This window comes from Acipenser ruthenus, chromosome 41 (assembly GCF_902713425.1).
Source record: "Acipenser ruthenus chromosome 41, fAciRut3.2 maternal haplotype, whole genome shotgun sequence".
Classification (NCBI taxonomy): Eukaryota; Metazoa; Chordata; class Actinopteri; order Acipenseriformes; family Acipenseridae; genus Acipenser; species Acipenser ruthenus.
The window spans coordinates 1,630,883-1,649,314 of record NC_081229.1 but is presented as its reverse complement, the minus strand read 5'-3'; the positions used below and the strand labels follow the sequence as shown (position 1 = coordinate 1,649,314).

Sequence of the window (18,432 nt, the reverse complement as noted above, 5' to 3'; positions counted from 1 at the left end):
AAAGTTTCAAACTATCGAGTTGAAATAAGTAGCTTTTTAAAAAAAAATAACAGTGCAGTTTAATGTATTTAGATGTAGAATTTACTTTGATCTGCTAAATGATTGTTTTTTTTTGTATTGTGGTTTGTCATGAATAAAACACATTCACTCATTTATTCTGTACTGAAGTCGTATAAGAAACATTTCTGAACACCTTTATCTGCCTGTCTATCTATCTATTAATTAATTTTATAATTATTTATTTCTTAGCAGACGCCCTTATCCAGGGCGACTTAAAATTGTTACAAGATATCACATTATTTTTACATACAATTACCCATTTATACAGTTGGGTTTTTACTGGAGCAATCTAGGTAAAATACCTTGCTCAAGGGTACAGCTGCAGTGTCCCCCCCACCTGGGATTGAACCCACGACCCTCTGGTCAAGAGTCCAGAGCCCTAACCGCTATTCCACACTGCTGCCCTATCTATATCTGTCTGTCTATCTATCGCTCTGTCTATCTATTAATCTGTCTGTCTCGATCGATCGATAGATTAAATCGGCCTTTATATTTCTTACAGTTTCACTTCTTGTACTCTGCATCAGAGGGTCAATTAAAAATGATTTAGAAAATAAAGAAAGCCCCATTAGGAGCCTTCTGCTTTTATATTTTGTTCAATTTAAAAAAAAAAAAACTCATCTGGTCCGTTTTCCAGCATTTTATAGTTTGCTTTACCATCATACAACAGCACTGCCCGATGCCCACAATTATGCGGTTTGTGCCCATTTATTAAAAATGCATATTCAGATATTTTAAAACTTAGTTTCGCTCTGGGAAACTAATGGAGAAGGAAGCCAGTCTTTTTTAATCATGAACTTCAAGTATATGGTGTACGATATTGAGAAGAGAAGAATTCGTTGTGCTGGCATGGTTAGTTTAAACTACATTGTAGAATAACCAGGTCGTGTTACACGGAAGTCTATTACGAAAGACTTCGGATACAGCAGGCAGGAAACGCTTTCTTACACAGAATTATAACTGCGTGGAATAGCCTATCAAGGGACGTAGGATCTAAAACACTGGAAACATTAAATAAAAGACTAGATTCTGTGCTAAGAAGAGTCTTGATGAGCCGAATGGCACTTTCTCTTTCCCAAACGTTTATTATAAACTGTAGCGCGGTTCTCAGGACTAATTTACGCGGTGTAGTTTATAACCTATCAATTTTGTTTTTCGATGCAGATTTTGACGTTCACAGTATCTTTTTTAAAACGCTTAAAATTAAAGCACACGATGAACACGCATCCTTGTGTAGGCGGAAGGTTGCATGTGTCTCTTGCTGGGCTGGTATGTTTTTTGATGTACCGTTTCGTTGTGTCGATGCCGGACGGCGCGGGCGGAACGCCAGACCGCGAGTGAAAGCAGACTGGAGCTGTTATTTTGTAACATGCATATTTTATGAGTGAGAATTAAATTATTAACGAGCTCGCTTGAAAGATACAAAACAGAGTGTGAGCTCACTATTAAACTGAGGCAACGCGAAGAAACTTTTTTTTTTTTTTTTCGGGAACAGCGGCTTGAAACCTGGTCCCAGGAGACCGGGAGAGCTGAGGCAAGGGTGCTGGATCAAACCCCGGGTCTCCCCTGGTGGTGCACCGAGCTCCGAAAGCTCGTCCTTGCTTCCTGCTTTAGCCTCTGTTTGAATGCTTTTGGGTTATATACAGCACTTGCATATCTGAGTAAAGCGTAGATTATACAGAATATATATATATATATATATATATATATATATATATATATATATATATATATATATATATATATATAATATAATATAATATAATATAATAATATAATAATAATAATGTCTCATGCGCTGCCTGTTTATATCTGGTCTTAGATTTTAGTAAATAACTTTATAAAGGAGGAAACATGGACAGAACTCACACGCTTTTATATAAGCCGATAACCCTTCCCCAGTCCCCGCTCTGACGCGTTTTTAGCCGTGCTGCTGTCGGTTAATTTAACGGCAGGGAAGCCCAATAGAATATGGAGGCGGGTGACGTCCTGCCCTGCCCAAAGCAAATTCGCAGCCCCCACCCGAGACCTGCTGAATAAATACGCCCAGCAGCGGGATTTTAAAACCATGAACCCCCAATGGAACCGATCCCGGCGTTTACCATCCTCTGCGCGCTGTTGCATACAGGTAAGGCGCCGAGATCGATATATTAACAACGCGTCAATGGCTTGGATGAAATCACCATCCTTTAGGAGCTCAAATGAAGTAAACGCTTGTAGGCATTGACTAAGGAGATGGATACCATACATGTGCGCGTTAATCGAAAAATAAAATATAATAATAATAATAATAATAATAATAATAATAATAATAATAATAATAATAATAATACGCGTAAAGTGTTGTAAGAGGCGCATTTAAGTTACTTAGAGGTGAATGGGTCTGGCAGTGCTTTGGACGCTGTCCTTGGTGCTGAAAAAGACCCGCACTGTAAAGTCATGGCGTGCATGAGCTGTATGTGAGTTAGTGTCTCTATAAACTTTTTTTTGTTTAGATATGCTTTAGAATTGTATTATTCGTTTATCACGGGGGGGGGGGGGGGGGGGGGGAGCTATCTTGGTCGGCTTAATCAATACTTGTTTTGTTATTTGTGGATTTGTAAGAAAGGGTGGGGCTCGGTGGAGACTTGCGGGAGTCAGAGATATAAGGCGTGGTACACTTCAGATTGAGAGGGGAGTATCGCGACTTCTTTTTTTAAAAAGATCATTTCAGAATGTCAGAATGCGTTTGAATATAGGACCTCAGGGACCCGCGAATGCAAGGAGAAGTTTTAACGCTCGTGTAGCTTCATGGATCCGACTCTCTGGAACTCTCTCCCCGCTTCAGTGCGTGACGCTCCCACTGTCGCTCGCTTCAAGTCAGCTCTCAAGACCCGCCTGTTCTCTCTCGCTTTCCATGCTCGTTAAGCCTGATATCTGCTATTAGCTGCTGTGTTGTTGCTACTGTATCATGTATTATGCATTTTCACTGTATTTAATATTATGCATTGTTTTTTCCTGTATAGCATGTATTATGCATTTCTCTGTATTTAAAATATTATGGATTTTCTTGTTGTTACTGCATCTTGTAAAGCGCTTTGTGATGGTGCTCCACTATGAAAGGCGCTATATAAAATCAAAATTGATTGATTGATTGATTGATTGATTGATCTATATAAATCGCGATGGGGGAGTTTTGTTTTGTATTTTTTTTTAATCGACGTGCTCCTGTGTGTGTTTCTAACCGATGTTTTCGCTGTTGCTTCAGTTTCTTCTCTCAAATGCCTGACGTGTACTGCGGAGGACTGGGCCTCCTGCCTGGGGACTGAAACAACCTGCGATGCCTCGGTGAGCTCCTGCGTTTCTGCCATCAGTACAGTGCTCACAGGTATGGCACCGCGCCCGCTAACTAAACTGCTCTCCCTATTCAGCGAAGATAAAGTTCTGGTTAATGAAATCAATGCCTAACCAGCCCGCTGTCTCTTAATTAGTGTGTGAAGTAAACGCATAACTGCAACGTTATTATACATAATTACAATGTACTTAATGTGTAAATCCTTGTGCACGATATAACCCTAACCCCAATCCTAACCCTAACCCTAATCCTAACCCTAACCCTAACCCTAACCCCAATCCTAACCCTAACCCTAACCCCAATCCTAACCCTAACCCCAATCCTAACCCCAATCCTAACCCAAACCCCAATCCTAACCCTAACCCTAACCCCAATCCTAACCCTAACCCCAATCCTAACCCCAATCCTAACCCCAATCTTAACCCTAACCCCAATCCTAACTCCAATCCTAACCCTAACCCCAATTCTAACCCTAACCCCAATCCTAACCCTAACCCCAATCCTAACCCCAATCCTAACCCTAACCCCAATCCTAACCCTAACTCCAATCCTAACCGTTTTCTGATACAATTGTGTACTTACAGCTAATGGCTAAAAGTTTTACATCACCTAGAATTTTAGGATTGAAAATATAATTAAAAAAAGAAACTATATGAATAATTGAGATATTTTATTTACATCATGTAATCAAAGAAACTACAAAACGATATCGCACATAAAGTCTGCCGGAAGCCATAATAGTAGTACAGCGGTATTTCATGCTAGATTTCTCCATTTTCTGACAGTGTTCCGTTAAGTATATATAGGAAAACTACAAAGCGGCGGTGTGTAATTCAGTGTGTCAACATAACGCTATTCAGCGGGTTTCATTCGACTTGATGAAGCAAAATTAAGTTAATTCTAGAAGGTGATGATGCAAAGCTTTGGCCGCTGCTGTACATATATTGTGCAAAAAAGAAAGCAAATATAATTATCTATACCCAAGCGATGTCTAACAGTTCTCAGAGATGAAGCTAAGGCGCCCCATTCACACACAGCCCATTGCTGGGGTTCTTTCTGATGTAAATGGAACATGACTTTTCTAATGGTGCGCTTGACCGCGTTTTTCCTTCTTTCACTGTTCTGAACAAACCTTGCTTGCTTTTAAGGTGGCGGGGAACGTGTGACCAAAGTCTTCCGGTCTTGTTACCCCACTGCCCTCTGTGACAAGCCTGTCTCCTTCAACGTCACCACGTCAAGCGGGCACGTCAGTTTAAAATGCTGCCACACGGATAGCTGCAACACTGAACACGTGACGGGTGAATATAGAACCTGGGGGCGGGGGGTGCTTATCCGAGCTGACTCGAAGCTTAGACTTAACATTACATTTAAGCTTGTGGCAATATCAGATCACAGGGATATGGGGTGGGGTGGGGTGGGTCTCTCTGTCCGTACAGCCGTCTTTCTACACCTATGCCACGGCACCTGGTCTGATTGAGATCAGTCGATTCAATGGGACGTTATCAAGCAAAAATCAGCGCATAGGAATGGGCCAGTAGGTACCGACTAGCGTCCCAACAGGTAGACTAGGTTCGGATCAAGCGCTTTAATGGACGTCGGATGTAGTAGCCGCTAGAGGGCGCTAAAAAGCAGTGTTGAAATAATAGTAAAAAAATATTTTAATGGTAACACAGTTAGGTTTAGGGGTGGAGATTAGATTTGTGGTAGACATTAGGTTTAGGGGTAGGGGGTAGATTTAGGGGTTAGTAGGCTAGTAGGTATACCTACTGGCCCATTGCTGTGGGATTTGTTTGATAACGTCCCATTCAATCGACTGATCTCAATCAGATCGGCTGGCCACGGGCTTATCCGGCTGTCATGAAGCTCGGGTTTGACATTATTTAGCGGGGGAGAATCTCGGGATCTACCCATCAGCTCATGTCTCCGTCTCCCATTTACAGCATCTGAAGACAGGCCGCTGGCTAAACTGGAGTGCTATGGCAGCTTTGGAGTGAAACCAAAATGCAGATCGAAAGTAAAATGCTCCGCCAGTGAAGACCACTGTCTCAAAATAGGTGGGTGAAAATTGGCAGGGCCGGGCCTCTCTACCGGAGCGTATCGGGACATGGGGGTGTCGGAGGCAGGCTGTCTGGGTGTCAGTGTATCACGCTGCAATGATTTCGCTGTCTGACCACTTCGTTGGGACTTACGTCCTTGGGTTTACGCCCTGAATTGCAGGTGCAAATTAAGCTACGCAATGGAAAACTGTTCTCTTGCTAAGGAGAGTCCAGGTTACCCAGATTAAAGGAAACTACATTTTACCCAGGACAGGGGAAACGTATCGCAGATTTAAAAAAGGTGGCTGTGTGGTCCAGTGGTTAAAGAAAAGGGTTTGTAACCAGGAGGTCCCCGGTTCAAATCCCACCTCAGCCACTGACTCATTGTGTGACCCTGACAAAGTCACTTAACCTCCTTGTGCTCCGTCTTTCGGGTGAGACGTAGTTGTAAGTGACTCTGCAGCTGATGCATAGTTCACACACCCTAGTCTCTGTAAGTCGCCTTGGATAAAGGCGTCTGCTAAATAAACAAATAATAATAATAAAAAATAAAAAGTCCAGTTTTTCTGAGGCTTGGGGGGATGTAGTGTACAGTATGTTACTGACTTGCTTGCTACTTTGGTTTAATTGCAGGAACCGAAGGGCGGAGAGAGGATGGCGTTAAGGGATGCGTTTCGAAAAGCCTCTGTGACGTGGACTCCCCAGCGTCGCGGTTCATCCAGGACTCCCTCACTGGGAGAAGATTCTGCTGCAAAACCAAAGATTGCAACAGCGCCCGGCCTCTGGATCCGAGCTCCCTGCTCATACTGATTCCCCTCTCAGCGTTCTTCTTCTGAACCGAAGCATGCCCTGCCGCCCCTGCTCGAAATGGCTTCATCGAAACAATTCATTAAACCTCCATCCAGACCCTGCAGTCTCACTGTACCTGTTAAACAAACCTGGAGTGGACTGATGGCCCTCCAGGATCGTGAATGACTGATTAGACACCCCTGTTCTAAATAATACAACGCAGTCTTTTATTATGGTCTGAAACAGCATTGCAATGGTTCTGTACTGAGTTCTGTATTGAGAATTCATAGACTTCAATATAAATAAGTGAGTGTAGTTACGAAGGCATCAAAAGCCTACCATTGTAATAAATAAATAAATAAATAAATAAATAAATAAATAAAATCCCTAAATATTACTAGTTACGTCATATGCCCTGCAGGTTAGATCAGCCAGTGTGTTCTAGTAGTAATCGCCAGCGCCCTCTAGTGCACAGCGAGTGTACTGCAGCATGAAAGACCTTAACGTTATATTTTTTATAAGAACCGCACAGAATTGTTACAAACGGTATTACTACAGTAGAAGATAATGAGAGTGAAGCTACTGCAATGCTTGTGTTGCATAGATCTAATTTAATCAATTAAAACCCGCATCAACACCGTGAAGTCGTTCATGACCTCATTTTACCTGTTAAACAAACATGACGTGGACCGGGCCTCCAGGGCCGGGATTGGACAAGAAGCCGGGTTTATTAATTAGCATCGGTGCTTGGCTGCACTAAAACACACGCACGCACGCACGCACGCACGCACGCACGCACACACACACACACACACACCCTGAGATAAGAACAGAAACCCTTTCACAATTAACAATCAAAGACATACATTATATAATATTTACATGGTTATAAAATAAAAAAGGAAAGAAGTAATAATCTTCTATACATTGGGCAATATATCTATAAATATGATTTTTGATTCTCTGAGAGTGATCAGTCTCTACAGGTATTACAGTATGCTTGGCTTGTCGATCTCAATCACATGCAGCTCTCGGCTTGTTTTGGTATTCTAGCCATTCTGCAGAAGACAAAAAAGCAGAGGGTTAAGCTTAGCGAGACTGCCAGTGCATTGCAGTTAGATCTTGTGTTTTATACATACTGTATAGATTGTTCCAGCTAACCAGCCTTCCCCAGGGTCATGTAGAGCCCCCTGCTGAAATCCATTAAACCAAATCCTTCAGACTGTTAAGAGAGATGATTTTCCAAGCATTTCGGGTGCAAATCATCTGCCGTAGACTTCAGGGATGGAACTGAGACCCCCATTTCATAGCAGTGTGATCCATTCCTGGTTTTCAGTTTAATAATAAGACACAGCTGAGCTTGCTACCTGCACACTGTGTCTGATCAAGCTCATAGTAAAATTCTGGAACGGGTGACACTGCTGTGCAATAGGAGCCTTATTTCCATCTGTGTAGTTAATGTGAAGAGATAATTCTTTTTTTTTTTTGTATGAGAGCTGTCGGGCGGTGGGGTTCATGTGAGAAGGGGCATTATCACAGTTCTTCCCTACCGGTTCAGGAGGTGTAGAGAGACTCATCCGAGAACTCCAAATCCTGTTCAGAGAAACAGAACAAAGTTATTGATTGAGAAAGAGAATATACAACAGGGATGGGAATAAGACTCCCGCTGCACAGCAGTGTGATCTGCTCCTGGTTTCACTAGGAGTTTAATAATAAGACACACCTGAGCTTGTTAGCTAGACACACTGGGGGCTGATCAAGCTGGTAGTAAAACCTGGACTGGATCACACTGCTGTGCAATAGGAGTCTGATTTCCATCCCTGTATAATATTAGATAAAGCTGTAGAAAAAAAAAACACGTACTGTGAAGACTTCTGGTTTGGCATTTCTTTGTTTTCTGATTTTACCCTAAAAAAAAAAAAAAATTCTGTGTCGTATTTACTTTGCACGTTGTTAGCAATTGATGTTATGTGATATTTAAAGCAGTCTCGTTTATGTTATTTAACTGCTGGCTGGTCAACAGCGACTTACTGTTTTCTGTGCAACTGTGGGTGGGATGTTTTCATATAGTGACAGGCCATCATCAGCTGCAGCATGTGAACCTGTGATACAATGAAAATTCAGTGTTACAGTATATATAAAAAGAATTCAAATCAATTATTCACATTTGTGTGTACCTACATTACCTTTATCTTATATATATATATATATATATATATATATATATATATATATATATATATATATATATATATATATATATATATATATATATATATTACCAGCTTGATTAGCCCGCACTGTGTCTAGGCAACAAGCTCAGGCGTGTCTTATTATTAAACTCCTAGTGAAACCAGGACTGGATCACACTGCTGTGCAAGGAGAGTCTTATTCCCATCCCTGCTATGCTTCATGTATACATGGCTTTGGTTATGACAGATGTCAAATGTTTTATTTATTAATTTTAAGGTTTTTACAAGTACAGAAAATCTAACACAAAACATATATATATATATATATATATATATATATATATATATATATATATATATAAACAACTAAATGAAAGGGTAAAAGGCAGAGAGATAAGAGATAGCGCAAGAGAGACGGTAATAGGGAGAGAGATAGGCTTGTCGCGCTTATAACACCGAGAAGCAGGTCGGCGTTTTGAATGAATCTTAGTATTTCAGGCTTGGGAAGGTTAGGGTCCCGTATCAAGACTTCGCTTTGGTAAACGTTTACCAGACTCGGTTCCTACCAAAAAGCAAAACGAAGCAGAAGCGTTTACCCGTTACTCTCGTTTAGATTCGTTTCAAGTTTCAAATTAGTTACGCTGGCAATTATTTAACATTTAGGATAACACTGTCTTGTAGATAATTGAAAATCTGGTTTCCTTACCATGAATAAACACAAAGCGAGCGAAACTCCAAACTGCTGCGTGAGTCGCCTTCATTTCAGCGAGGACCCAACACGGCTTCCTCGTTCTTTCATTATGATTATTATCCAGGTAATAAAAAAATAACCTTTACCCCCGAGTCCCTGCCCTGTGCTATCCGCATGACATCGACACGTACCCAGAAAAACGTACCGCTCCAAGAAAATCGAGTTCGAATGCTGTTCGGACAGTCCCGAGACAGTCTCTGTTTCATTCATTTATTTCTTAGCAGACGCCCATATCCGGGGCGACTTACAATTGTTACAAGATATCACATTATTTTTACATATAATTCCCCATTTGTACAGTTGGGTTTTTACTGGAGCAATCTAGGTAAAGTACCTTGCTCAAGGGTACAACAGCAGTGTCCCCCACCTGGGATTGAACCCACGACCCTCCGGTCAAGAGTCCAGAGCCCTAACCACTACTCCACACTGCTAACTCATCTGTATGCAATGGCAGTTTGGAGACATGCAACTAAATACAATATTGTTTTACGTAAAAACTTGTCCCGGGTCCGAACATTTCTGTGGGCGGCACTGAGTAGGATCTCTCTCTCTCTCTCTCTCTCTCTCTCTCTCTCTCTCTCTCTCTCTCTCTCTCTCTCTCTCTCTCTCTCTCTCTCTCTCTCTCTCTCTCTCTCTTCAGGCAAAATAATGTTCAAGTTCCATTAATCATGGCAATTTCTTATTCTGTATTTTTCTGCGGTGTAAGTTCCCATCGTGCTGGAAGCTCTCGTTATGAATTTACAGCAGAGGCGGCGGTGTGTGATACTGACCGGTTTACTCTGACTCGGAAGCTGGGAGGGAAACATTCCTTGCTAATGGGAGAGACGGGTGCCTGGTAAATATTTGCTTCATGTATGCGTTGAGTGCATGCCATGTCATATACGGAAAGAAGAATTACATTTATAGGATAGGTAGACCACATATAATTTCACAACACCATATATATATATATATATATATATATATATATATATATATATATATATATATATATATATATATATACACACACACACACACAGTATTTTGCACGTTTTACCATGGCAAACTTGAAATGGGTTCTTCTGACTGGGACAATGAATGGAAACATTTCTAAAGAAACTAAAAGAAAGTATTATACACAGGCCAGCAGTGTGGAGTAGTGTTTAGGGCTCTGGACTCTTGACCGGAGGGTCGTGGGTTCAGTCCCCGGTGGGGGACACAGCTGTTGTATCCTTGAGCAAGGTACTTTACCTAGATTGTTCTAGTAAAATCCCAATTGTATAAATGGGTAATTGTATGTAAAAAATAATGTGATATCTTGTAACAATTGTAAGTCGCCCTGGATAAGGGCGTCTGCTAAGAAATAAATAATAATAATATTATCCTAGCCTTTACTATACTATTATTACTACTACTTCAGAGTACTGTAACCTGCCAAGTGTTATTTAATCTGTAGTATTTTGTATTTAATTATATCCTGATGTAACTATCACTGACACTGTTATCTGCTACGTTATTGAATCGTATTTTGTCACACTTGTACTTGCTAGAACCAAAGTCATTGTATTTATCTTGCTCTTAATTGTATTATTACTTGTACTGTGATTTCTTGAAATGTATTTTTGTTTACGACTGTAAGAAATACATAATAATAATAATAATAATAATAATAATAATAATAATAATAATAATAATAATAATAATAATAATAATATGTTTATTCTATCGTTTATGGGAAATCAGCATTCAAAGTAAAATTTCCAGGACAGAGCACTCACATGTTTTAACTCAAAGTCTTTCGATTTTGCAGTAAGATGAATGCAGCTGCGCGTGTTGGTGCAGCAGTGCGCGCTTTGCTGTGTTTGCACCGCGCGCATGACGTGTAGCAACCCGTCTCTCCAATAAATAAGAGGCTCGCTCGGGTAAAAGGAAAACATCTTTGCTATTTTTGGCGATTCTCACCCAGGCTCTTTGGAACAGCGCACAGCAAGCGCCGACAGGAAGACTTCGGTATGGAAACGCACATCATCTTCTGGATTGTCGCATCGCTCTGTGCAGGTAAATATACATGCATTAGGAAGAAAAGAAAAATAGACAGAAAAAATATGCATTTTTAAGTCGGTAATGACTTTTTTTTAAAGAAAAAAAGTAACTTTTTTATTTAAATTGTGCATGGCTAGCAAATAATTCGTTTAAATAAGTTCTTATAAGAAAATTGTTAGCATTATCATGCTATTTATTAGTAGCAATAATAATAATAATAATAATAATAATAATAATAATGTTTGTAATCATTTTTATTGCATTTTGTTTTAGGGTGTTTGGCTGTTCTGGAACTAAACCCCGTCACAGACCCCGTGATCGGGCTGGTTGGGGGCAGCGTGCTCCTCGAGATTAAACCCCCGGGACCTCTCGGTGGGATGATCTGGATGTTCGGTCCCGAAGACATGCCTGTGGTGTCGTGGGCCGGATCAGAACCAGAGATAGACCTCGATTACAAGAACAGGGTTACTCTGAACACGAAAACCGGCTCGCTGCAGCTCAAACCCGTCTCCCTCAACGACTCCGGAGTGTATACGTTTGAGGGAACAGTGTTTGTGTCGGCAGAGGTGCAGCCATTCAAGGGGAGTGTCACCGTGAACGTGCACAGTAAGTCAATCGGGAAGAAATATTCGAATGTGCCCCTCCACTATTAACTGGTGTGTGTGCGTGTGCGTGTGCGTGTGTGTGTGCGTGTGCGTGTGTGCGTGTCCGTGTGTGTGTGTGTGTGCGTGTGCGTGTGCGTGTGTCCGTGTGTGTGTGCGTGTGCCTGTGCGTGTGCCTGTGCGTGTGTCTGTGTGTCTGTGTGTCTGTGTCTAAACCCATTCCAGGTTTTAATACGTGCTTGATCAGACCCTTAAACTCGGAGTGAAACCAGGACTGGATCAAACTGCTATGCAATGGGAGTCTTATTCCCATCCCTGAAGTCACTGCACTATTAAAGTCGAAACATGATTCAGGGGAAACTGCAGCTGTCAGCCAAAATCCATTTCAGGGTCCCGTTAGCCAACATCCAGCCCCAGGAAGCGCAGAAGAACGATTTTACTAGACCGGTGAGGAGCAGTGCTCCACCGTAGGGTCAGTAATGTTATTTCAGTTGATTAGTTACATGTTGCTGTGGTTTTACTGTGGGGCACTTTTCAATCCTTTACCCCATCTCCTGAATACCAAAGTGAGATAAAGGCTGAGAGCAGGTTAAAGCATATGTAAGCACTGTAAATATTATTATTAATAATAATAATAATAATAATAATAATAATAATAATAATAATAATAATAATAATAATAATAATAATAATAATAATAATGACAAACCAGGGTGAACTATAGTATATGCATGGCATAACCGTACTGGAAAAACCTGCCAAAAGATATTGAGCACAAATAAGGGCTCAGCCACTAGCTCCCCTCCTTTCTGTGTTTGTGGTTTGATCAGCTGCCTCCCTCATGGCACATCTGGAACGGTGTTCCCATCCTCCCCCCTCGGAGACCTGTGTCTGAGCCTCACCTTTCCCACGAAGTGGGATCCTGAGGCTGAACCATGCTTCCTGAAACCTGCCCCCCCACCCCCCATCCCCCTACACCTGGTGAATCAGAATTCTTCAAATGCTGATTTTGCACTGTAGTGTTCGTATTCACACGCTTCAAACCGCTCTGCAGATTTCTATCCAAAGTGACTTACAGAGACTAGGGGGGGTGAACTATGCATCAACAACAACTGCTGCTGAGTCACTTCCAATAGGACCTCATTTATTTTACATCTCATCGGATGGATGTTTATTTAGAGAAGGAATCTCTTAAGACAAAGTTTGCGATCACCTCCCTGGGGCCCCAAATGCAGTATTTCTACAGAAAAGGGATGTGTCACTTTACCAGCAGAATGCCTAATTCTGTGCCTTGTATTCACAGCTCTAATAGGAACAGTGATTGTGAACCCCAACCCTGAACAGCCAATAGAAAACCAGGCTCTAAACCTGACCTGCGAGGTGCTTGGATCAAAGACTGTTTCCTCAAGGCTCTGGCTGAAGGACGGTCAGCCCTTGTCCGCTAGTGACAGAATAACATTGTCTGTGGACAGCAGTGTAGTCTCCTTCAACCCAGTGCTGCAGTCTGATAATGGAGAATATCAGTGTAAAGCTAAAAACCCTGTAATTGAAGTAGCGAGCCCTGGATACATATTGGAGGTCAATTGTAAGTATCCAAAGACCCTCTTGTCTTCGTGCTGCTTGATCTCTTTCTTACTGCTGCCCTGTTTATAGATTATTTATTTATTTATTTATTTATTTATTTATTTATTTATTTATTTATTATCAGATTGTTTGGCAGACACCTTTATCCAAGGCGACTTACAGGTGTTACAGGGCAGTACAAGGCTACAGTCCAAAGACAATATTTAAATACGATGTAGTTTACAATAAGTGCTACTAGAATACAATATGAGATAAGAAATAACAATTTAGGATTAAGACAATTTGTATCTACAAAGATGGATTAGTAGTGCAAGGACAGAGCATCGGGTGAGCATCCAGTAACGTGGTGATCTGTTCAGGCAAGTCCAGGGCAGAGCACAGATCCTCTCGCGTGTCTTGCATTGCACATGGACCTGATCAGACCTCCATTCAAGAATGCAGAGTATCAGAGATAGGCTTACCTGTAAAATCCTTTGTAACTAGACTGGCATAACGAAATCGTTTCAAATGTTGATCATCATCCAGGGCTACATTCTCCTCTTTGGAGAAGCCAGTTTTTTCTGTTTATTATTATTATTGCTGTTTTTTGTATATCTTTTAAATTGTACTCTGTGTGTATTGCAGATGGACCAGAGCAGGCATCTATTACAGGACCAGACTCAGCAGCTGAAGGCTCATCTGTAACATTCACATGTTTGGCTCAGTCTCTCCCCCCTTGTAATTACACCTGGTATTTCAATGGAGCAGAGACTGCCCAGGGCTCGCAATACGAGATAGATTTTGTAAGCAATGCTGATAGGGGAAGTTACACCTGTGTAGCCTGGAACACAGTGACTGGAAGAATCACTTCTGCAGTAAAGGAATTTAATGTGACTGGTGAGTTTATTGGGTTTGTAAGGGAAACACTTCTACCTGGTTACCATTCCATTAATTTCAAGAAATGTTAAGTGCATTTGCAGTCCTGAAGAGTGTTTTCGGTCAAATCAAATGCATATATAGCCGACTGGGTACACATCAACATCTGTGTTCAAAAAAGTACTACCTACTAAATCACGACCCAATTATCTTTCATTAGAAAAAGACTCACTGTACTTGGTGCATTTGTAGAAGTATCTTGTCACTTCCCAGCTGACGAATTGCTAAGATTGGAGAGGTATGGGAAAGCTGAGCTCCCAGTACTTGATGTTGCGCTAATGTGTTGATTATCCCTCGCACTGTATTTAAATTAGGGGTGTGCATAAACTCGTTAATCGTACTCTGAATTGCCTTTAAGAACTGTTTATCGGCATCCGATAAATCCATTCGTTAATGTGTTGATTTCAAAACAGGAAAAGCCGTCCTTCCCTCACTTTTAGAATTAAGTACAATCAATGTCGATTAGTCAGTGTATGTCCTCGACACGCCAGTACAGCAGTACAGATATCAGCGCCCTGGATGAGAGGAAACCATTCTTCCAATCGGCTTGGAAAACACTCAATGTGGAAGTTAATTGCCCTTAATTAACGTTAATGGTTGGATTTCTTCAGTACTGTCAATTCCGAGTACGAGCAGCGAGTTTTTGCACACCCCTCACTCAAATGTTTTTTTCTGTTTTCTTTCAGAATCGGGTTCTGGTTCTGGATCAGGATGTTTGAAAGCAGAGATTGCGCAGATTGCTATCGGCGCGCTTTCAGGGATCGCTTTGCTGCTCTGTCTTTCTGCATGAAAACACGTGGTTTTTAAAATCTCTACTTACTGTTTCACTAACTCAATAGCTTTTTTTTACTCTTTCTTAAAATGTTACTCTTTTACACGATCGTAGATTTCTTAACCGTTTACATCCAGCCGATGATATTAGTAAAAGTTTTGATTTTTCATTTTTTATCTTGATCAATTTATAATACCCATCACCCACACGGGGAAACACATGCAGCTTCTCTCCGAAGTGATGTTTATGTTCTTCCTTCAGAGTGATTGGGTTTCAAACAATCATGGAAATGCAATCCAGCCATTAAAAATAATTACATAAAGTTACAGCCAGGATGACTTCATTGCAATAAAACTAGCTAGGCAGCTTAACTAGTAATATTTAGACAAATGGTTATTATAATGGTACTTTTGGTGATTACTGGCATTTTTATTTTAAAATAAAATCTAATATTTCTATACTTACTCACTATTATTATTTATCCGACGTTTTTATCCAAAACGCACAGAGGCTAAGGAGTGTACACTAACAACTGCTGCTGCTGCAGAGTCACTTCCAATAGGACCTCGTTTGTTTTACGTCTCATTCGAAGGACGGAGTACAAGGAGGTTCAGTGACTTGCTCAGGGTCGCACACAGTGAGTCAGTGCCTGGGAAGGGATTTGAACCTCCTGGTATCAAGTCCTTTTCTTTAACCACTGGACCCCCAAGCCTCCTACTCACACGATGTGAGAATGAACGCGCCGCCCGTTCTCATGTCATGTCCTGTCATGTCACACTAGAGCAGAGAAAAAGAACAACAACATTATTCAACGATGTGTCATGTCCTTGTAGATACAGGCCCGGGACCCAGCCCCCAGTTCCGAGAGATAGCAAACATGCCCCAACAACAGAGGTAGCTTTAGGCTTCGCGCTGCTTCTCAGCCACCCCCCCCCCCCCCCCATCCCCCCATCTCAAACTACAGCATAGCTGTCGTTGTTCCACAGCAAGTTTTCACATGCAGAACTGTGGAATGCTAAGGGGGGATCACGGGTGCCACACGGACCCGTGCTTCAGTTCCTGCCCCAAAATAACACCTCGACCTGGACTCGCTGCCGCACCTCTTGGGGTCAATTTAACTAACCGGGACGCCGACGTGTATACGCATATTGTAACCCTTTGCTGGCCAGGGTCCAATATATTTCACATTGAGAAAATAGTTATTTTTTCTTAATAAATACTTATTAATAAGAGCTTTTAATTTACAGATATGGGAACATACCCTGGGCAGTAAAGCGTTAACCGTGGCGCTGCTATCCTCGTTACAACATTTTAAAAGTACCAAAACTATGATAACTGTGTGCGATTATTTAATTCTGACACATACTGCTATTCATTTTAAACTGTATAACTGCAGAACTGCGGTAAGAGGAAAGCTTCTAATTTTTATTTATTTTTTTAACACAGACAGTGCGTTTCTATTCTGGTCTATTGCGTATAGCACCTAATGCAACACGCTGAACTGCCACGTTGACTTTCTTTTAAAACAGCATATTGTAGGATTACAATTTTAAAATAATTACACAGGGGATTGTTCTGCGTATCTTTAGGACAGCGAGAAGATGACAAGATGAAAATCGCTGTATCTAGATGGCACCAGTGAGTCTGAGTCACATTTGTGGGTTAACCTTTTTTTTTTTGGGATAAGTTACAAGTCCTTGCAACTGTTTCCCAGAGTTATTGGGCGTGGCGTGCTTTATAAATCACAGAATGAATACAGTGCATCTTTTATGTTGGGATCTGCCAGGATATTGTGGCAGAGAAACCGTGGAGCCGCGTTTTAAATGGTATTTGTCATACCTAATTGCGTTCCTGTACAATTATTTGCTGTGCTTTTACCACGGTATTGGAGAGCTTCACTTTTTAACGCCCATGATTGAGACGTTTCTGTTTATTGCCCTGCTACATCAATAGAAGTCCGATACTGTAGATGGTTTCTGGCTTTTAAGTCTGTAAATGTTTTCCCCCTTCATGAAAGTTTAGATCCGCCCCCCTGGTCTAATGCTTTTGAAATGGAAACCTACACTCTAATGCATGGGCGGATCCCGGGGTGGGGAGGGGGGGTCCTGGCCCCCCCTTCATGAAAGTCCGTATCCGCCCCCCTGGTCTAATGGTTTTGAAGTGGAAACCTACAGTCTAGTAATGGATGTTTTATGGGACGTTTCTGTGCGTGGCTCTTTTGAAACGACGCTGGAAAGCGACTTTACTGATGTCGTTATATAGCGTTTTGTCTGTTTGAACTGCAATCAGTCCCTCATGCTTGCTTTCTTCTTAGTGACGATGTGGTTTATTCTTCTTCTTCTTATTATTATTTATTTCTTAGCAGACGCCCTTATCCAGGGCGACTTACAATCGTAAGCAAAAACATTTCAAGCGTTACAATACAAGTAATACAATAAGAGCAAGAAATTCAATAACTTTTGTTCAAGTAAAGTATAAGTTTGACAAACCACAATTCAATAATACAGCAGATAATAGTGATCGTTACATCAGGATATGATTAAATACAAAGTACTACAGGTTAAAAACTTGGCAGATTACAGTATTCTGAAGTACAGGATTAAATGCAGTAAAATAGGGGCTGATAAGAGCAAAATAGAGCACATTTACATGAAGGGTGATAGTGTCCCAGGATACAAACAGAGGAGTTCTACAGGTGCTGTTTGAAGAGGTGAGTCTTAAGGAGGCGCCGGAATGTGGTCAGGGACTGGGCAGTCCTGACATCTGTAGGAAGGTCATTCCACCACTGCGGAGCAAGGGTGGAGAAGGAGCGGGCTTTGGAGGCAGGGGAGCGTAGCGGTGGTAGAGCTAGTCTTCTAGTGCAGGCGGAGCGGAGAGGTCGAGTGGGGGTGTAGGGAGAGATGAGGGTCTGGAGGTAGCTGGGTGCAGACTGGTCAAGGCATCTGTAGGCTAGTACAAGAGTCTTGAACTGGATGCGAGCGGTGATCGGGAGCCAGTGGAGCGAGCGGAGTAGTGGAGTAGCGTGGGCGAAGCGAGGCAGAGAGAACACCAGGCGGGCAGCAGAGTTCTGGATGAGCTGGAGCGGACGGGTGGCGGACGCAGGGAGGCCAGCCAGGAGGGAGTTGCAGTAGTCTAGGCGGGAGAGTACCAGGGCCTGGACCAGGAGCTGGGTAGCATAGTTGGTAAGGAAGGGTCGGATTCTTTGGATTATTCTGTTTCTGATGTATCTGTTAAGAATGTCTTATTGTAATAAACTGTAATAATTAAAAACATTTTTGTTTTTCAAACGCAGTTTTATCACAGGAACAGGCATAGCTGCATAAACTAAACTTTAAAAGTTTTTTTAAGTTTAAATATTGTCTTGTCTTGCCT

The 18,432-nt window shown here is 41.6% G+C and overlaps 2 protein-coding genes and 1 long non-coding RNA gene across 3 annotated transcripts; 2 read left to right on the top strand and 1 right to left on the bottom strand.

The window, feature by feature from the left end:
• Positions 1 to 1,959: 1,959 nt before the first annotated feature.
• LOC131709159 (phospholipase A2 inhibitor and Ly6/PLAUR domain-containing protein-like) lies at positions 1,960 to 8,381 on the top strand. Its single transcript, XM_059011269.1, has 5 exons — positions 1,960 to 2,188; positions 3,308 to 3,427; positions 4,543 to 4,692; positions 5,335 to 5,448; positions 6,064 to 8,381. Exons 1-5 carry the CDS (start codon positions 2,140 to 2,142, stop codon positions 6,264 to 6,266), a joined length of 636 nt encoding a protein of 211 aa, XP_058867252.1. The 5' UTR covers positions 1,960 to 2,139; the 3' UTR covers positions 6,267 to 8,381.
• On the bottom strand, positions 7,196 to 9,382 carry LOC131709160 (uncharacterized). Its single transcript, XR_009311411.1, has 5 exons — positions 9,118 to 9,382; positions 8,251 to 8,321; positions 8,083 to 8,127; positions 7,770 to 7,812; positions 7,196 to 7,277 (listed from the first exon to the last, which is right to left on the bottom strand). It is a non-coding gene; the product is annotated as an uncharacterized LOC131709160 (long non-coding RNA).
• Positions 9,383 to 11,017: 1,635 nt separating this feature from the next.
• LOC117433904 (carcinoembryonic antigen-related cell adhesion molecule 2-like) lies at positions 11,018 to 18,332 on the top strand. The gene is made up of 5 exons (XM_034909696.2): positions 11,018 to 11,202; positions 11,461 to 11,793; positions 13,093 to 13,374; positions 13,998 to 14,249; positions 14,975 to 18,332. Exons 1-5 carry the CDS (start codon positions 11,157 to 11,159, stop codon positions 15,076 to 15,078), a joined length of 1,017 nt encoding a protein of 338 aa, XP_034765587.2. The 5' UTR covers positions 11,018 to 11,156; the 3' UTR covers positions 15,079 to 18,332.
• The last annotated feature ends 100 nt before the right edge of the window (positions 18,333 to 18,432 follow it).